The sequence below is a fragment of the Sceloporus occidentalis genome, unplaced genomic scaffold (assembly GCF_023333645.1).
Source record: "Sceloporus occidentalis isolate IW3139 unplaced genomic scaffold, rSceOcc1.0.p SCAF_23, whole genome shotgun sequence".
Taxonomy (NCBI): domain Eukaryota; kingdom Metazoa; phylum Chordata; class Lepidosauria; order Squamata; family Phrynosomatidae; genus Sceloporus; species Sceloporus occidentalis.
Genome location: NW_028317003.1, coordinates 3418186 through 3435777, shown reverse-complemented (window position 1 = coordinate 3435777; position 17592 = coordinate 3418186). Strand labels below are relative to the sequence as shown.

At 39.0% G+C, this 17592-nt stretch overlaps 1 protein-coding gene across 1 annotated transcript; it reads left to right on the top strand.

Annotated features, from left to right (window-relative positions):
- The first annotated feature begins 7391 nt into the window (after window positions 1-7391).
- On the top strand, window positions 7392-16698 carry LOC149300695 (secreted frizzled-related protein 4-like). The gene is made up of 6 exons (XM_089484758.1): window positions 7392-7788; window positions 9796-9876; window positions 13901-13966; window positions 14668-14866; window positions 15338-15401; window positions 16519-16698. Exons 1-6 carry the CDS (start codon window positions 7392-7394, stop codon window positions 16696-16698), a joined length of 987 nt encoding a protein of 328 aa, XP_089340884.1.
- Window positions 16699-17592: the final 894 nt, after the last annotated feature.

The window sequence follows — 17592 nt, the reverse complement described above, 5'->3', positions numbered from 1 at the left end:
GCAAAAATTGACGGTGGTGCACAATAACTGCTATCATTATATACTGAGGCAAACATTGACTGTGGCACAGTGTCAGGACTCGGGTGATCAGGTCAGGTAGGAGCCCATGCGCAGGGGATACTTGGGGTTCAGTATGTAACCCACGGTGCATGATTATGCAAACAAAGACACCACAAACAGAAATCCAGGTAATGCAGTGTATTTCATATATATAACAGGACCAGCAAATAAGGGTAATATAGTCTAAGCAAGTAACTGGACGTATGGCAAAATAAAATACAGGTAATAAGTCTTTTGGCAGGGAGCCCGCTTGGAAGGGCACGACAGACAGAGAGCCCGCTTGGAAGGGCACAACAGACAGAGAGCCCGCTTGGAAGGGCACGACAGACAGAGAGCCCGCTTGGAAGGGCACACAGCCGGCTTGGAAGGGCACGAAAGGCACACAGCCGGCTTGGAAGGGCACGAAAGGCACACAGCCCGCTTGGAAGGGCACAAAAGGCACACAGCCCGCTTGGAAGGGCACAAAAGGCACACAGCCCGCTTGAAAGGGTACAAAAGGCACACAGCCCGCTTGAAAGGGTACAAAAGGCACACAGCCCGCTTGGAAGGGTACAAAAGGCACACAGCCCGCTTGGAAGGACACAAAGCAGGGAGTCCACTTGGAAGGACACAAAGCAGGGAGTCCACTTGGAAGGACACAAAGCAGGGAGTCCACTTGGAAGGACACAAAGCAGGGAGTCCACTTGGAAGGACACAAAGCAGGGAGTCCACTTGGAAGGACACAAAGCAGGGAGTCCACTTGGAAGGACACAAAGCAGGGAGTCCACTTGGAAGGACACAAAGCAGGGAGTCCACTTGATCAGGACACAAAGCAGGGAGTCCACTTGATCAGGACACAAAGCAGGGAGTCCACTTGATCAGGACACAAAGCAGGGAACCAGGAACAGTACAGGTGCAGAGCCACAGCAGGAAGGTCCATAGACTTCAATACAAAGGCCCTGACTGAAGGGCAGGGCAGGTTCATAAAGGCAGGGTAATCCAGGTAACAAGGCCCAGCTGGATGTAGACTAGGGCTCAACCCAGGTAACAAGGCACACCTGAGTTCTGAGTGCTCCAGAGGGTGGAGAGTGGCCACTAGTGGTTGCAGATGTAAACACCACAGGTATAAAAAACCCATGGTTCAGGCAGCGAAAAATTGGTTCCTGACACATAGCATAACTATCATTATATACTGAGGCAAACATTGATGGTGGTACAGCATAACTGCTATCATTATATACTGAGGCAAACATTGGTGGTGGTACAGCAGAACTATCATTATATACTGAGGCAAACATTGACGGGGTTACAGCTTAACACCTATCACTGTATACAGAGGCACATACATTGAGCCAGCCATTGACAATAATGTAGCATAACCCCTATCACTATAGACTAAGCCAAACATTGATGTGGTGTAGGCCTACCACTTCAGTGTCTGACCTAGAATATAGTAGGGATGCACTGAAATGAAAATTCTGGACCGCAACCGAAAATATAGCATTCACTGGACCAAAACCGAAAATGACCCCCCACCTTTAAAACAAACCCAAACACTTTTATTAAAAGTAAGTAACACACCAAAATTAGACAAAAAAAATCAATAACAATATATATATATATATATATGATTAACAGCAATCACACTCCTATCATGCCCAGGTTCTAGCATGTTCTGGTTGCCTGGGCATGATAGGAGTGTGATTGCTGTTAGCAATCATATATATATTAATATTGTTACTGAATTTTTCTGTCCAATTTTGGTGTGTTACTTACTTTTAATAAAAGTGTGGTTAACACACCAAAATTGGACAGAAAAAATCAACAACAATATTATATATATATATATATATATATATATATATATATTATTGCTAACAGCAATTACACTCCTATCATGCCTAGGCAGGTAGTACATGCTGGAACCTGGGCGTGATAGAAATGTGATTACAGCCTCCTTATGCCATACTATCCCCCCCCCACTTATACATCCATGCTATCACACACACACACACACACTCAATCACAAACATTCAGCATAAACTACAGCACCCATTACTCTCACACACTTACTAATCCACCTTCACTGAATGTTTTCCTACCTTTTCTCTGTCACTGTCACTTTTCCTCCTCCTCTTCGTTCTTCTTCTCTGTCTTGTCCTTCCGGTGCAGTCAGTGAAGGCGGTGGGCTTGGCTTCAGTGTTGTGCGCTGGGATATGACATCAAATCCCGACGCACAGCATCAGTTGCCACGCGCATCTCAAGGGAGCAGGATCGGAGGTCTGCATTGACAGACCTCCCGCTCCCATGATTGTTTGTAAGCCGGTTAGAGGGAGATCCATGATCTCCCCAACCGAGCCTGCTCCTCTAGCGTCGGACATTACTGTCCGTGTCTTGAGGGGTGCTTGTGAGCACGCACAAAGCTTTCAAAGGGAGCGCACAAGTCAGAAAATTGTGCGCACAACCAGTAGCGGACCGCCCCAAGCCCCCCCCGCTAGGTACGCTACTGGTTGTGCGCACAATTTTTTGACATGTGCGCTCCCTTTGAAAGCTTTGTGCCCGCTCACAAGCGCACAGCTTAGAGGGAACACTGTTGAGCGGGCTTATGTAACGTTGCATTGCTTGACCCAGTGGGAGTAGCATGGCAGCTTCCCAGGCGAGCTACATGAAAGACGGGCTGAGGCTTCACAGGTAAGTTGTGTGTGTGTCTTTATATGTATGTATTTAAGTGTGTCTGTCTGGGTATGTTAGTCTGTGTGTCTAGGTATGTTAGTGCATGTCTGTGTGTTTGGCTATGTTAGTATGTGCGTTTAGGTGCGTTAGCGAGTGAACATGTGTCTTTGGGTATATTAGTGTGTGTTTAAATATGTTCGTGTTTGAGGGGACAAGTCAGTATGTGACTTGGTCAGTATGTGACCTACTGGTAGGTTTTATTATGGGCTCAACCTATGGATGAGCACTTACTAAAACACCTCAAATGAACAAGAGTGAGGTCAGTGTCAATTAAATAACTGAATAAGTGTAGAGGTGATTTCCCACTATCAATGAGTGCTATGAAAAATATATCAATAAAATGAATATACTATGGTACAATAAATAAAACAACCAAAAAGCAACAGAAGATCTCGCACACAAGGGTCCAATGTGGGTTCTTTTGGTTTTTGTTGTTCTGTTTGGAAGGAGCCTCTAGATCTTTGGCATCAGCTCCTGTCCTCTGCAGTGAATACAGGTGGAAGCACAGCTGTGAAATCAATACTTGGTATACAGCCTGCTGTTCTTAATTGCTGATACAATAAATATACACAAAAGTGATGCACAAAGAATAAATAGTATCCTATAATATATCAGTGTAAAATCCTCTTGTGGAAATCTTGAATATACTGCAGCAAACTCAAAAGATGGGTACAAGCCAGGCTCTGCATAAGACTCTGTGTAAAATCTGCCACAAAGTGTTCAGCAAAACTGTATCAACGTGATGATATATCGGGGATGAGGAAGCTGGGCCATGGCCATTGGGAGAGACGCTACTCCTGATTGCTTAAGTCTCTATTCCAGTGCACCTGCCAAAATTTTTTTATAGGTGATTGTCCAAGCATTTTTTCCAGCTAAAAGATTATATTTCTTCTTAATGAAAACTGAGTGATCCCATACATTTTTGATGACGTGGCCGACTGCAGAGAGAAACTTCGACACACTGATAATGTCTTTCAACGTAGATTCTCACACGGAACAAAAGCATATTTAAAGAATCACTGTTCTGCATTTCCAATATTCCACATTTAAATATATACCATGTTTTATTTTATAAACCTTAAAAGACATTGACAATATTAGATTTATTTTTCAAGTGTGCTGAAAGTGAGGACCAGAGGCTTGTTGTTCAAATTGTACGTCCCAACCTGCAGCTCACAACAAATAATGTTGTGTATACTTGCAAGCAACCAATACATAAAGGATTGTGAGTGTTAGCAAGAGTGAATGTGAATTCACTCAAGTTCTTTATTATAGATTAGGAACAGCAAAAAAAATATATATATTTCCTACAAACTTTATTTTTAACGAAAAACGTTTGTTTCGTGCTGAAAATGTGTCATGATTCATCCATTCATCATCACGGGATGGTTATGTTTGATGGGTCCAACAACCTGTGGGAGTTATTTCTTACTAAATTTGAATATTAATGTAGAAAAAAAGAAAAAGCCTGAATATAAGACTACCCTATAGAAAACAAGTTTTACTAGTAAATATTAACCCTTAATGACAATTGCCGGTCCGGGCACGTCATGCACTAGTGACATCTAGTTAGTGACAATTGACGTGCTTTCTGTACCCAAATGGCATTCAGCAACACTGTGATCGTCAATAGTGTATGGCGGCAGACGCCCGTTTAAAAAGAGTTTAGGAGGCAATCAACGATCACCTCCTAAACTTTAATGGTGATGCTGAAATGCCTCGATAGCTATAGTTTTCAAAAAATAAGAGTTGAAAAAGTTTTGATGAGGGTCTCTCCAGACCCTCCTGAGAACTCTGGCTCCATATACTGCATTCAACCATGCAAGTCATTGGAGCCCAGCTTTCTAATCACTATGTGATTAGTAAGATAAATGAAAACAAAAAAAAAATATGAAAAAATAAAATAAAATAAGTAAAAAAAATGGTAACATGTAAAAAAAATTTTCTTTCCGACTGCTTCAAAAGACATTTTCCCCCATAAATCTAAAATTAAGATTATGAAGGGGGTGAAAATACATGGGGACATTTAACAGCTTGGAATGTTACATTTACTATGATGAGTGAAAAAGGACCACAAAAGAAATGTGGTTGAAATATAAAGGTTCATTTTGGGGGATCTTGTTCAGAAAAAAAAAATAATCTAACTTCCATGGGGCAAGATGGGTAGCTGCACCAGGCACCCCTTGAACTGCCCAACTGCAAAGTCCCTGCTTCTTTCGTCATCCCAAAGCAGATGTGACATCAACATTAGGCAGAACCCTCAAGCCTGCTTTAAGCGCTGAGAGACCTAGTTATGGCTCTGTGTAAGTGTATTCAAAATAACTTTTTGTATACGATACTTGTGTGGAACCCGTCAGTTTTGGAAGCTAACTCTCTTAATGCTTTCAGGAAATATCACCCTTGCTTGTCATTTGCAGAATTGCTTGTGAATGATTGATGTTATATAGGGCAAAGGCAGTCATCAAGCCAAGCAGCTGGTTTGAATTATTGCACAAATGTCTGCCTTCATCACGTATATAAACCGAGCTTTGAAGAAGGATTACTGACCAGTTACCTTCTTAGTAAGCCAATAAAGAATATATGCTCTGTAAAAATGAACAGTATGGCCAATAATTTTAAGATACAATTGAGGTCCATCATATAGCATCCATAAATCACATATAGCGACCAGAAGTATTGAAGCGCATTTTATGGTACTGACTGCCTATTAAAATAACAATTTTGACTGAAGGGCAGCCTATGATTTCAAGTTGTTTCTATAGTGCCTACTTCTAGTGCCCCCCTCCTGCACATACTTGCTTGTCAACAGATGGAATAACCTCGTGGCTGTACCCTCCTCCACCAGCTTGGAAGCCAGTAAGTTTATTTATGTGAAATTGGTTGCACTATTTCACAACATTGTGACAACATTAAAAAGACACTCAAATGCCCCATGCACCTATGAAGAATACATTACATTAAATGACCCTGTAAGTAGTATAACATGCATTGACCTGTAGAAAAAAAATCACTTATCTTTAGGAAAAGCTGCAGCTCCAGAGTAATGCATCTCCTTGGCCCCGTTCTCCTGCCAGTAATCCAACTCTCTTGAGGCAGGCATGGGGATGACTAGGCAGGCTTGACAGAAGTCAGAAGTACAGGCGCTATAGCTTAGCAGGAGAAATGTGAGCACATCTCAGCCAAGCCTAGGAGCTGGCGTGAGGAACGAGGCATGAATCTTTGCTTGCATTTTTAAGGCGCACACACGAAAAAATGAAAGGGGACACTCAACCATGAAAGGCATTATAGCGTGTCCCTTTAGTTAGACATAATGGTGTCCCTATAACATGACACTTACAAGTATACATCATATGTAGGCCCCCCAAGTTATGTGGGAATGAGCAGAGGAATGACATCACAACCACCTTACTGGTTTATATATATATCCCAAGCTTTTATGCTTCCATATATCTAATACCCTTTCTGTAAAATATACTGTAATTTTCTTACCCTCTAACTGCCTGTAAGCTAAGGCAATCCTCTTTTTATTAAAAGTGCTTCTCTCTTGGACTTTATTTAATCTATTTACATATTTGAATAGTTCTATCATACATCTTTTCCCTTCACTCTTCTGGGGTGCATATATTAAGATTTCTATGTATTTTTGTTTGTTTTTTACTCTGGGCAATACTTGTCAACTAAGTGCTGTCTAGGGTTAGTCATGCTATTGCTGTATGTTGTTGATTGGTACAATTAAAAAAACCTCAAAATAGATACATAGTATTAAAATGTATTTTTGATTGTTTTCACTTTATTTCCTCTTTACTGTAACACTTTAAAGCACTTCAAGTCCATATGAAAACCCCTACCCGCAGAACAGATGTATACAGTATTACATTATACACTGACAGTCTCACACAGTAGTGCAGCACAATTAAGTAAAGCTAGATCAGAGGAACATATATTCCCTCTTGTGGTTATACAGAGAATGGAGCACTTTATGTACTTTAAAACGTGTAGAGGTTAAGTCAAAGCTTTCAGATCCCTTACATGGCAACATGAACTTGGCTAAATCATGATTCTGGATTTTTTTTCCTTCATTTTTTTTTTATACTGACCTGAGATCTCCAAAACTTGAACAGGTGGGAGAGACATTTCCTTCTTTTTTTTCCATATTCCGTTGATGTAAAAAGGGAGGCTGTAATTTAACTTGGAAATTAAATGGATTGTGGTGATTTCCCACTGGGGGTGTTGTAACCCTGTCTGACAAAAGAGGGGGTGAGGCATGGGGCATACATGAATTATGCAGTCATATAAGAAATGGATGCAGTGCACGTCACTTGAGAATCCAGTATAAAAGAAGTAGTAGTATTTTTCAATGCTTATCTTGGGAAGCTGGAAGGGGAAGTTTCTCTGCCTGAATTCTATGAAAGTGCAAGGGAAGGGCTTAAACTTTGCTGTTTTCATTCTCAGCAAGTTGCTTTTGATTTTTTTTTTTTTAAGTAACCTGCCAGAGTCAACCTGATTAGTCTTCCTGTTAAGGGATATTAAGACAGTGTGCTAGTTTGAAGGAGACCAGAAGACCTTACTGCATTGCTATGATGTTTGTGGTTTTTGCTGTCCTCTGTGTATGGGCTGAGATGGGAGTCTACTCAGCTCCCTGTGAGACTGTCAGAATCCCCATGTGTAAAGATATGCCCTGGAATATAACCAGGATGCCAAACCACCTGCACCATAGCACTCAGGAGAATGCTATCCTAGCCATTGAGCAGTACCAGGAGCTGGTGGACACCAGCTGCAGTCCAGTGCTGAGCTTCTACCTGTGTTCCATGTATGCACCTATCTGCACCTTGGAGTTCCTACACGACCCCATCAAGCCTTGCAAGTCGGTGTGCCAAAGAGCCAAAGATGGCTGTGAGCCCATTATGAAGAGGTACAACCATAGCTGGCCGGAGAACCTGGCATGTGATGACCTGCCAGTCTATGACCGTGGAGTCTGCATCTCTCCTGAAGCCATAGTCACAGATGTTCCTGAAGGTGAGAAAATATAGTTATTTTAACCTATGATGTCAAATAATCAGTAATGAGGGTAATATTATTGAATTTAGACTCTCATCATCCTAAACCAGTGATGCTGCGAAATTATTTCTTCATTACAGAATCTAGTATAATAAGCAGAAATAACAGTATTCTGTATAAATTCTAAAAACCCCAAGGCGCTATTGTGGCCAAAAACAAGGTACAGGTATTGTAAGTACTGCTTTTTTTGTGTAGAGTTAGGAATTAATATAGGATGTATTTTCATAGAATAGCAATTCGTACTCATAAACTTTAATGACAGTTGGGCTGAGTTACAGAATTTCAGTTCCTTTTTTCTTCAATTGCATTTTTTTTTCTAACGTTCCTGGTGTATGATCATCTCGCACCTGTGCAAACAAATTAACAAGCTAAAAAAGAAAGTTATTTGAAACAAAAATCCATTCTGTTTAATTTGGACATTTGAGAAAGTGAATTAGAAAAAAAATGTCTTGTTATGGAATTGTTTTAATAACTCTGGAAAGACCAGTATTGCTGTGTTGCTACTTCTAGAATGGTGTTACTGAACATCTTTTGCCAATGCAAGTCCCCTTATTGAGGTCTTTATCCCCTCTGCCTCAGATTTTTATTTTATGACTATTATTTAATTGTTAACTGTATTAAATCTTTTCATGAACATGCGATGAACAAAATGTCATGCTTATTTACCAAAAAGGGTGGATTGCCATTTTAATTTATCGATTCACTATACATTCACCTGCAAGGAAAACTTGCATAGGGGTGATGAGCTGGCTGATGTGAGCCAGGGTGTGGCCCAACATCAGGCATGGTTTGGCTATACAAGCACACACTGAGCCAAGCTGTCCATAAAAGTCTGTATGGATGCTTGTGAGGGTCAAAATGCTAAGAGTGGAACCCCTGAAGGACTATGGCAAACAAATCTTACAGTACATGACCAGAAAATTTTTTGTGTTTTTGCCATGTCATATTAAACAGTATTGTTCTTACAGGTACATAAATTATACACTGCTAGTATAAATGGGAAAACAATACCAAAAAATATTCATTAACTTTCTCTGTCCAGCTCACAATCAGAGAGAGCATGAGAAAGGCAGACAACTGAGACAAAGGGAGTGATTCCAAGCTTTGCTTTTGTCATATGACGTTAACCATGCATTTGAGAACATGCTCAGAAATGCAGGGAATGGGTTGTAGACTGACCTCTCAGCAATGACATTAATCTCAGTGACATGGGAGCGATTTTAACTAATTAAATACCAGGTACGTTCTTTACCTGGTACATCATCAGTTGCAAAGTGGTATAACTAGCTGGACTCTGGCTTGTTGACGGACTCTTCAAGAGTTAAAATCGAGCCAGTGAGTTAAAAATGGATAACTTCTTATAGAGAGAGAGAGAAAGAAAGAAAGAAAGAAAGAAAGAGAAAAGGAAAGAAAGACAAAATGTTATTTTGATGTACTAGTCACAACATAAGCCTGTTTAGTCCTGTTTAGTCCTGTCATGTTCATAGACAATAGTCCCCATGTATCCTGACATATTACTTACTCTTTGATTCACATCAAAAGTAAAACAAAAAATAATACATTTATATGCTAGGGAATGTGTATATATATATATATATATATATATATATATATATATATATATATATAATGCACCAAGCACAATGGGTAGAGCTAGTTAACTTTACAAATCCAAAAGGGCACCCAAAGGATGCATTTGCCGCACTCCTCAACGTTGAAAAGATTAGTAAGCATTTTTTATTTTATTTGAAATAAAACTTAATATAACACTATGCATAACGCAGCCAGCATAAATAAAGGTTCATAAGAACGATTTACTTAAGATTACTAAAAGTATTTATATTGCAGCTGTAGAGGAATCATCATGTCCAGTTCAAGAGGTGTATTTAAAGACTCAAGTTACTCCTGGTGTGCTTGGCATGGCTCAGCTATTTTCATTGGCAAATGGTTTCTTGTTACTTTTAGATATAAAGTGGATGGAGTTTACACAAGATGTCATAGTCCCAGACAGACCACGAATGAATCACTGCAAAAGTTTAAACATAGGTAAAGTCGAAAATGTATTTTTAATTGTGAAACTGTTTGCACAACAATTTACTTGTGTACGATAGTGGCTATTCAGTGGTATTTACATACATATTGTTGTGGCTTTAACTGTAATGCATGGGGATACATGTACTTACAGATTTGCACACATATGTTTAGATCAAGTGAAAGAAGAAAGTTTTAAATAGTTGTCCAAGTGCCTTTTGTGGTGGTTTGGCTTGCAAAAGTTTTTCCTTTAATAAGTTAGTTTATTTGCATTTGTGAGATAGTTCATTTGCATGCCAGGCCGCAAAGTCACAATAAGGTTATGAGTACATCTCATCAGTGGTGTAACCAGAGTTATGGTCACCCAGGGCAGAATAATTGCACCCCCATGGACCACTCCACCATCCACTATGTCTGTGTCGATCTGATTGTAAGGCTACAGCTGCACACCCATACATACACATATAGACATACACTGCCCTTACACATGCCTGCCCATACATACACACTTACATTGCCCTCATACAAGCCTGCCCTTACACACACCTGCCCATACATGCACATACACTGCCATATCCCAACCAGGAACTCTCTTGGTAGGCCAGGCCAGCTCTGGCACCGTGCCTGCACCCCCCTGCCAAAAGGCGAATGGTAAGCAGGTGACCATGTCTCCAGCCCTTGGCACTTCTAGTGTTTGTCTTGCCCCTCCACACCTGATTTGGACACCTGAAATGTTGGGAAGCATGAAATCTTTTGATCTATAGATATTTATGGTAACACAGACCATTTTATGATCAGCCAGGTTTTGTGATTATTTACTTTATTTTCTTTTAAATCACAAAATGTATAATGTGGTACATATGGACATGCATGGTACTTATATAAGCATGTTTTCTATTTCTATTGCTTTTGGAATACAGATAAATAAATGCACAAAAAGAACAACATGTCTAGTTAGTGTTATCAAACACTGGCCAATAACTTTGAATGTGGCAGGTAGTACAAAGATCAAAGTTCTGTTTCTCTTCTGTGACCTATGCCAAAACACCAGCATATTCTAACTTGGAAATTGGATTAGCCTTTTGAAAGCATTAGAATTCAGAGAATTATAACATTAGTCCTTTATGTCTCTGAAATTGACACTAACTCCACTGTAAGCTATATCTGGTTGCTGACACAGTGACCAGCCTATAGACCAGCCCATGATGCAGGTAAAAGCTTACACCCATACTAAAACCAAATCTTCGGGGAAAAAAACCAGCTGATATGTTCACTAGTACAGGGAGTACAAAAAAAACATTAAGCAATATGTTTTTCTCTGCTTTCAGGAGGACATCTATTTGGTGTCACACAGCCAGTGGCGACTCTAGAAACAATATATAGGGGGGGCACACAAGATACCACAGTCAAACTGGGGGGGCATTAATAATGTCCACCATTAAATCATACCACTGAAAAAACACACACACATATATATATATATATATATATATATATATATATATTGCCAAAAGTAATGTGCTATGGAATGATACTTTTGTTAGCACTGAAGGTATATATCAAATAAACAGAATCAGACATACAAATCCTGTATTTGCAGGTATACAATAATACTATATGAAATGTAGCATTGCAGGTATAGATCAAATAAATACATGGAAACAGCATTGCAGGTATTAATCAACTGAACAAGACATACAAACCCTGTATTTGCAGGTATACATAAATAATGTATGGAAACATAGCATAGCAGATATGGATCTACAGAAGAACACACAAACCAAGCTTTGCAGGTACAGATCAATTGGAATTCACATAAAAACACGACATTAAAGGTATATTTAAAACCCCCTAAATTACAGGGATAGATCACAGGTTGCACACCCCAACCACGCTGCCCACATAGAACCTGGCCAGCACCCAGATAACACACATACGATTTGCCATCTTTGTCCCATATACACCCTGCCTGTGCCATCCTGTTCCCCAAGGCTCAAACATCCTGCTAGTGCCATCTTTGCCCTTCCACAATTATACATCTATGATACACACAATCACATTAACTCATGCTCTCCCTCATTCAGACAATTCATCCACATATTAACTCATGCTCTCCCTCATTCAGACAATTCATCCATTTTAAGAAACTATACCCCTTGGAGCTTCAAATGAGGGGCTACATGTATTTCTAGGACAAAAGTTGAGTGCACAAATAATGATGGAATATGTCGCTTTGGCTTGAAAATATGTTTTTTCTAACCATAACGACATGTTCATTTGTGTCTTGCGCACTCCAGGTTTGTACTAGAAACACATGCAGCCCCTCATTTGATGCGCCAAGGGATGTCGTTTTTGCAAATGTGTACTTTTTGTGCCATAATTTAACTTCCTACGTGAGCAGTAATGCCACGTCAAGGCTTCAACCCTAATTACTGATCATTCACACGCCTTTCATATCTCCATTCACTCACAGAAGCACGCCATTCTTTCCATACATTTACTCACAGTAGCACACACCATTCTTTCCCCTTACAATCCCAAAGAAATGATGGTAAAGGGAGAAGAAAAAACCACTTTTACAGCAAAAATAAGTTTTGCAGTATTTCAAAAACTGCCCCCCTTTACCGTTGGCTAAATTTAACCCCATGATCAAAGGGATCATAGGATTAAAAATTAGTATCGGCCATTTTTAAAAAGGGAATGTGCCTTTTTATAGCTATATGATCGCTGTGGTAACATTGGCTACCACAGTGATCATTTAGCTAGAATACTTGAACTATTTTTTTTTTTTTTTTTTAAAGTTAAACTACTTTATGTTTAAATAATTTAATTTGGGGCAATTTTGATCTTTTTTTTATCTGCCTTTAGAGACCCCCAAATCATTTTTTTTACATTTGTATTTTTTTTTAACTTAATATTTTGTATTCTTTTTTTACAATCTATATACCATTGGAAAGGTGGTATATGTTGGGGGTATGTAGCTGCTTAGATGCCTGAGATACAGGCATCTAAGCAGCATGCCCCCATGCCTCTTTAACTGACAATTGTCAGTTGTTAATAAAGTTGCGCGGTGACGTCATCGCGTCATTGCGCGAGACGTCACCGGGCAGATCGGGTGGCCCCGGTGATGCCCTTCAGTGTGAGGGGAAGATCGCCGGGGTAGGTGGTGATGGATCCATCAAGGTAAGATAGTGCTAGTGACGGCATGGTGCCGTTAGCAACAGTCAAGGACTGTCCTGGGTGGTTACAAATTCGGTGGGGGGGCAACAGGGGGGGCAAGGAATAACCTAGGGGGGGCAATTGCCCCCCCTTGTCCCCCTGTAGCGACGCCACTGCACACAGCCCAGACAGTTTACAATGCTTACCTATATCTTAACACATTGTTTGATATAACATTTTTATGGGATCATATTATACGTCAATAACTTTCAAACTGTCCCTTTGAGATGTTTCTCATATTTAGATGGACGAGCAGCATGCTTAATTCAGTACTGCCTTAATATCCTTAAACCCTCACACACTCCACACTTGTAATGTGGAGTTACATCATGTGACTCTTCAGAGCTCCCAGCTGCAATATCCTAGTTTTGTGCTACTAAATTATCCATTAGTGCATAAGGCCTTTAGGCACATGCCTAGCATGCCCAATGAGTAATCTACCACTGACCTTTCTTGTACCATGTAATGGGTCACCTCATGCACCTCCACGGAAGTAGTGTTATCTGGAACCAGACTGAGTTTTAGGAAATAAAATCCTATTTTAAGTATGTGAACTTAGAAGGAACTTTCAGGTTTCAGTGTGATGTCTTTATAAGATAGCACATGCCGGTACATTCATTGTCAGACTGTCTTTAGCTTTGCATTAGTCAGTTCATTTAATTGGCTGAAAATCAGACTCATTAGTAGTTTTGATAAAAAAAAACCTACATACAATACTAAAATAGCAATATTATTTTCAGGTATATTGTGTTCTAATTTTTAATTATGCTTATTTTGAGTTTGACACCTTAGCCATGTGTTTTTCATTATTTCTTACCAGAACGATGCAAGTGCAAAACCATTAAACCTTCGTTAACAATGTACCTCACCAAAAACTATAGCTATGGTAAGTCATTTCCCTCTGCTTAGACAGATATGAATCAAAAAGAAAATGTTCATTATTAATTTCCATAGTTACATTGAGGATGACATGAGACCATCAATTTCAATACATCCAGTTTCTTCTTTTGATCCAAAAGACAAAATAAAACAAGCTTAAGGTTTAATTTTGCTTCAGGTGAGAAAAGGGAGTCCTTGACCTGATGGGATTTCTCATTGGATTAACCATATACCTTCTTTATTCTAATGTTTAGAGCTTTCATGTATATTCATCTTTACTATAAAGGCATTCAGCTCTCTTTAGGGAGTCTATAGAGTTTTCGCACGAGTCAACAGTTTTTCCATTGGATATATGTACTGGGTTTGGTAAATGAGGTATGAAAAAGAATAACAGTCTTGGCTCAGCCCTTCTTAGAGTTCTGGTAGTGGCAAAGGGGGGTGTCTATCATTTTTATAGAATGTAAAGTACCAAAAATGGCCTGTAATTAACTAACTAATAATGCAAGACTTAAGCTAGGAAACAATAATTCTAACATAAGCAGAAGTTGATGTGTTGATGAGTCAAGCCATGAAAATGGAAGCATACCTCATTGATTTTAAACAGAGAAGAGAGCTTTAAAAAATAATTTAATTCATTTGAATTTTGCATGATCCAAACAAATGAAATATATGTGCAATTTGTAATGTCACTTGACTTGCAATTCCCAGTAATCCATGCAAAAGTCAAAAGTGTCACAAGAAGCAATTGCAACGAGATAACTACGCTGGTCGAAGTGAAAGAGACCCTCAAGTCTTCAACTATCATCCCAAGGTCTCAGGTGCCTCTCATTACCAACTCATCTTGTCAATGTCCCCATCTGTTGCCCAATCAAGATGTTCTTATTATGTGTTACCAATGGCGCTCACGGTAAGAATTAATTTTTTGATATTTTTAGGAATAGGAGTAGGAAAGGTTCTCATTGGCCATTTTAGGAGAAACCTTGATCCAAATTATTGAGGTGTTTGGCCTGTCCATATACCTCAGATTCTAATGCTGAGCTGACGACTAATATCTTAAATTTATTGTAATTCACTTTTTGTAGCCAAATATATTTAAATTTCAAAAACTTGCAACCACTTGGTATAAAGTCTTATAGTAACAAAGGCCCTAATGGAAGCAGTGTCCTCCGCATATGTTAAGGGATACTATTCCTGTAAAAACCTGTTTAATACTTAAATGCATATGTTTCTGCCTTCTTCTCATTCCTACATTTTGCATAACTTAATGTCTGGGTTGGATTTGTCATTATAGTCATTATTTAAATGCAGATATGAACTCATATTTAAATATAGTTTATAATGCATACATTATTAAACCGATATTCTCTCTCACCCCCAGGATGATGCTTCTTGATGGCTGTTTGGTTGAAAAGTGGAAAGACCAGTTAAACAAAAGGTTCAAGGTACTAAAAGCATTTGATAAACAATATAACCTGTCATTGCCATTTTCTCCTATAGTAAATAGATAGTAAAACAAAGTAATTGAATACCTGTAATAGCCCTTTAAAGCATAAGCAGTCCTTACACATATAATGGTTAATGTTCATGAGATGTACATTGAAATTAAGCAAGTTGATGTTACATTGATACATATATCAATGGTTTTACGCTTCTGACCATAGGACCTGATTGCTTATATGTTTCTATATATCTATCATATTACTACTTGGAATGTTGGTCCACTACAAAAGAGTTCTCATACTCAATAGGACAGTTATTTACCATTTTCTTTTTGACATAAAACCAGTTAAACAAGGCAATAGCCATGTTGACACAGTCCTCATATGCTTGAATGTGAGATAACATTCTTTTAAATTTACATAATAAATCATTTGATTATGTGATGGAAGATCAAGTCTACCGCTATGAATTCTCTTTAGTCAATTCCCTAAATATTACATTCTTGTGAGTTTGCAATTAAGTAACTTTTGTGAGACAAACTCCAAATGAATTAAGACTAGAAATATGACAACGGTTTACCTTGTCTCAACGTGACCTGATTTATTTTGTATAAAGATCAAAAAGATCAGAAATATGGGTATTCATTACCCTCTCCTCAAATTGCTGATAAGCTGGAACAATGCTATAGTCACTGTTTTTTTTATTTTGCCTCCAAACCAAATGTATTTTTACTAACAGTTCCAGAAAATTCTGTTACCATTTTTCTAATATTTAATTGGGCAGGATGCTGTTTACCCTTCCGCCCTATGTTTTGTGGCATGTGGAGAGAACAAATATGTGGCCCAGTTCCCAAAGTCCATTGTACAGCTAGACTAGGATCCTGTGGGTTCCCCTGACCATCATTAGACATAGGCTAAACATGCTTACCTTCCCATATTCCTTTGTTTTGGCATAATTATGATGAGTATATATGAAGAATCATGCTTAGAACATGCTACTGGGTTCCCTGCCTCCCATTCTATTGGTTAATACATCATTTAGAAAATGAAGCTAGGTCTACAATTTTAGTTATAAACTTGTATTTAAAATCTGTGATGTTTGTAACATTATATTTTTTAGAGGTGGGAACAGACATTGCAAGAACATCAAGTTAGAACAGCTCAACAGAAGACGAAAAGTATAAGTCGCTCGGGGCGCAGTGGTCCCCCAAAACCAAGCTCAAAACAAGCCAACCCTGCCCCTGCAAATACAAAAAAGAGCATTAAAACCAAAAAGGACCAGAAAGATAAACGGGCATGAGCTGCAAATCTTTTCAAGCAAAAGACATTTACATAGCATGATGAGGGTCGTTAGCTGGGATCAGTGGCAGAATATTATTCTTAAAACCTACCATTTGGATACTCTCATGTATCTTCCATGTACTTTTGAATTACTGCACTTTACTTTGCAATGATATATACTGTATATGTATGTATGTATATATATATATATATGTGTGTATATATAAGGCTAGGTTTCCACTTGTTTTTTTGCTAAAAACGCCAATTAAGCCACACAGCGTTTTTTTAGTGAAAAAACGCTGGGGCCAGATGTTAGCTGTTCTTCAATAGGAAATCGCAGAATGCCATATCCACTTGGCGTTTTTCTGTTCGGCGTTTTTTCAGTCCTCAGTTCGGCTAGGTTTCCACTTGGGTTTTTGTCCTGCGTTTTTTTTTCTTGATGAAAAACGCCAAGAAAACTGCCACTGCATTTTTCTGCGTTTTGGCGTTTTTTTCTGGAGTTTTTTCTGGCGTTTTAGCCTTTCTGTGGAAATTGCTTTTTTTGACCTTAGGCAGTTTTTCCAGCCTTTACAAGTTAGAAGTTTCACCCAGCTAAAAAAGGGATTAGGATAAATGGCAAGTATCTGCCCCCTGATGTCATTTACTTGGTAGAGTTCTACTTAAACGCCCCGGCGGACCCTTTTGTCACTTTTCTGTGGTTTGTAAGGCCTGCTTTATTCCGAATGTCTGCTCCTCTAGGAAGATTGGCCCCAAATGATGGTGCAAATTGTTTGCTGTTGCTTTTGGCACGCAGGATCCAGTTGATGCGTCGCGTATGTTTGTTTGTAATGGCATGTTTGTTCCAAATGGTGTAGAATTCAATATGAACTTTGTTTTGTGTGAAACTGTTTGTTTCCAGCCTATTTCTCGTAGG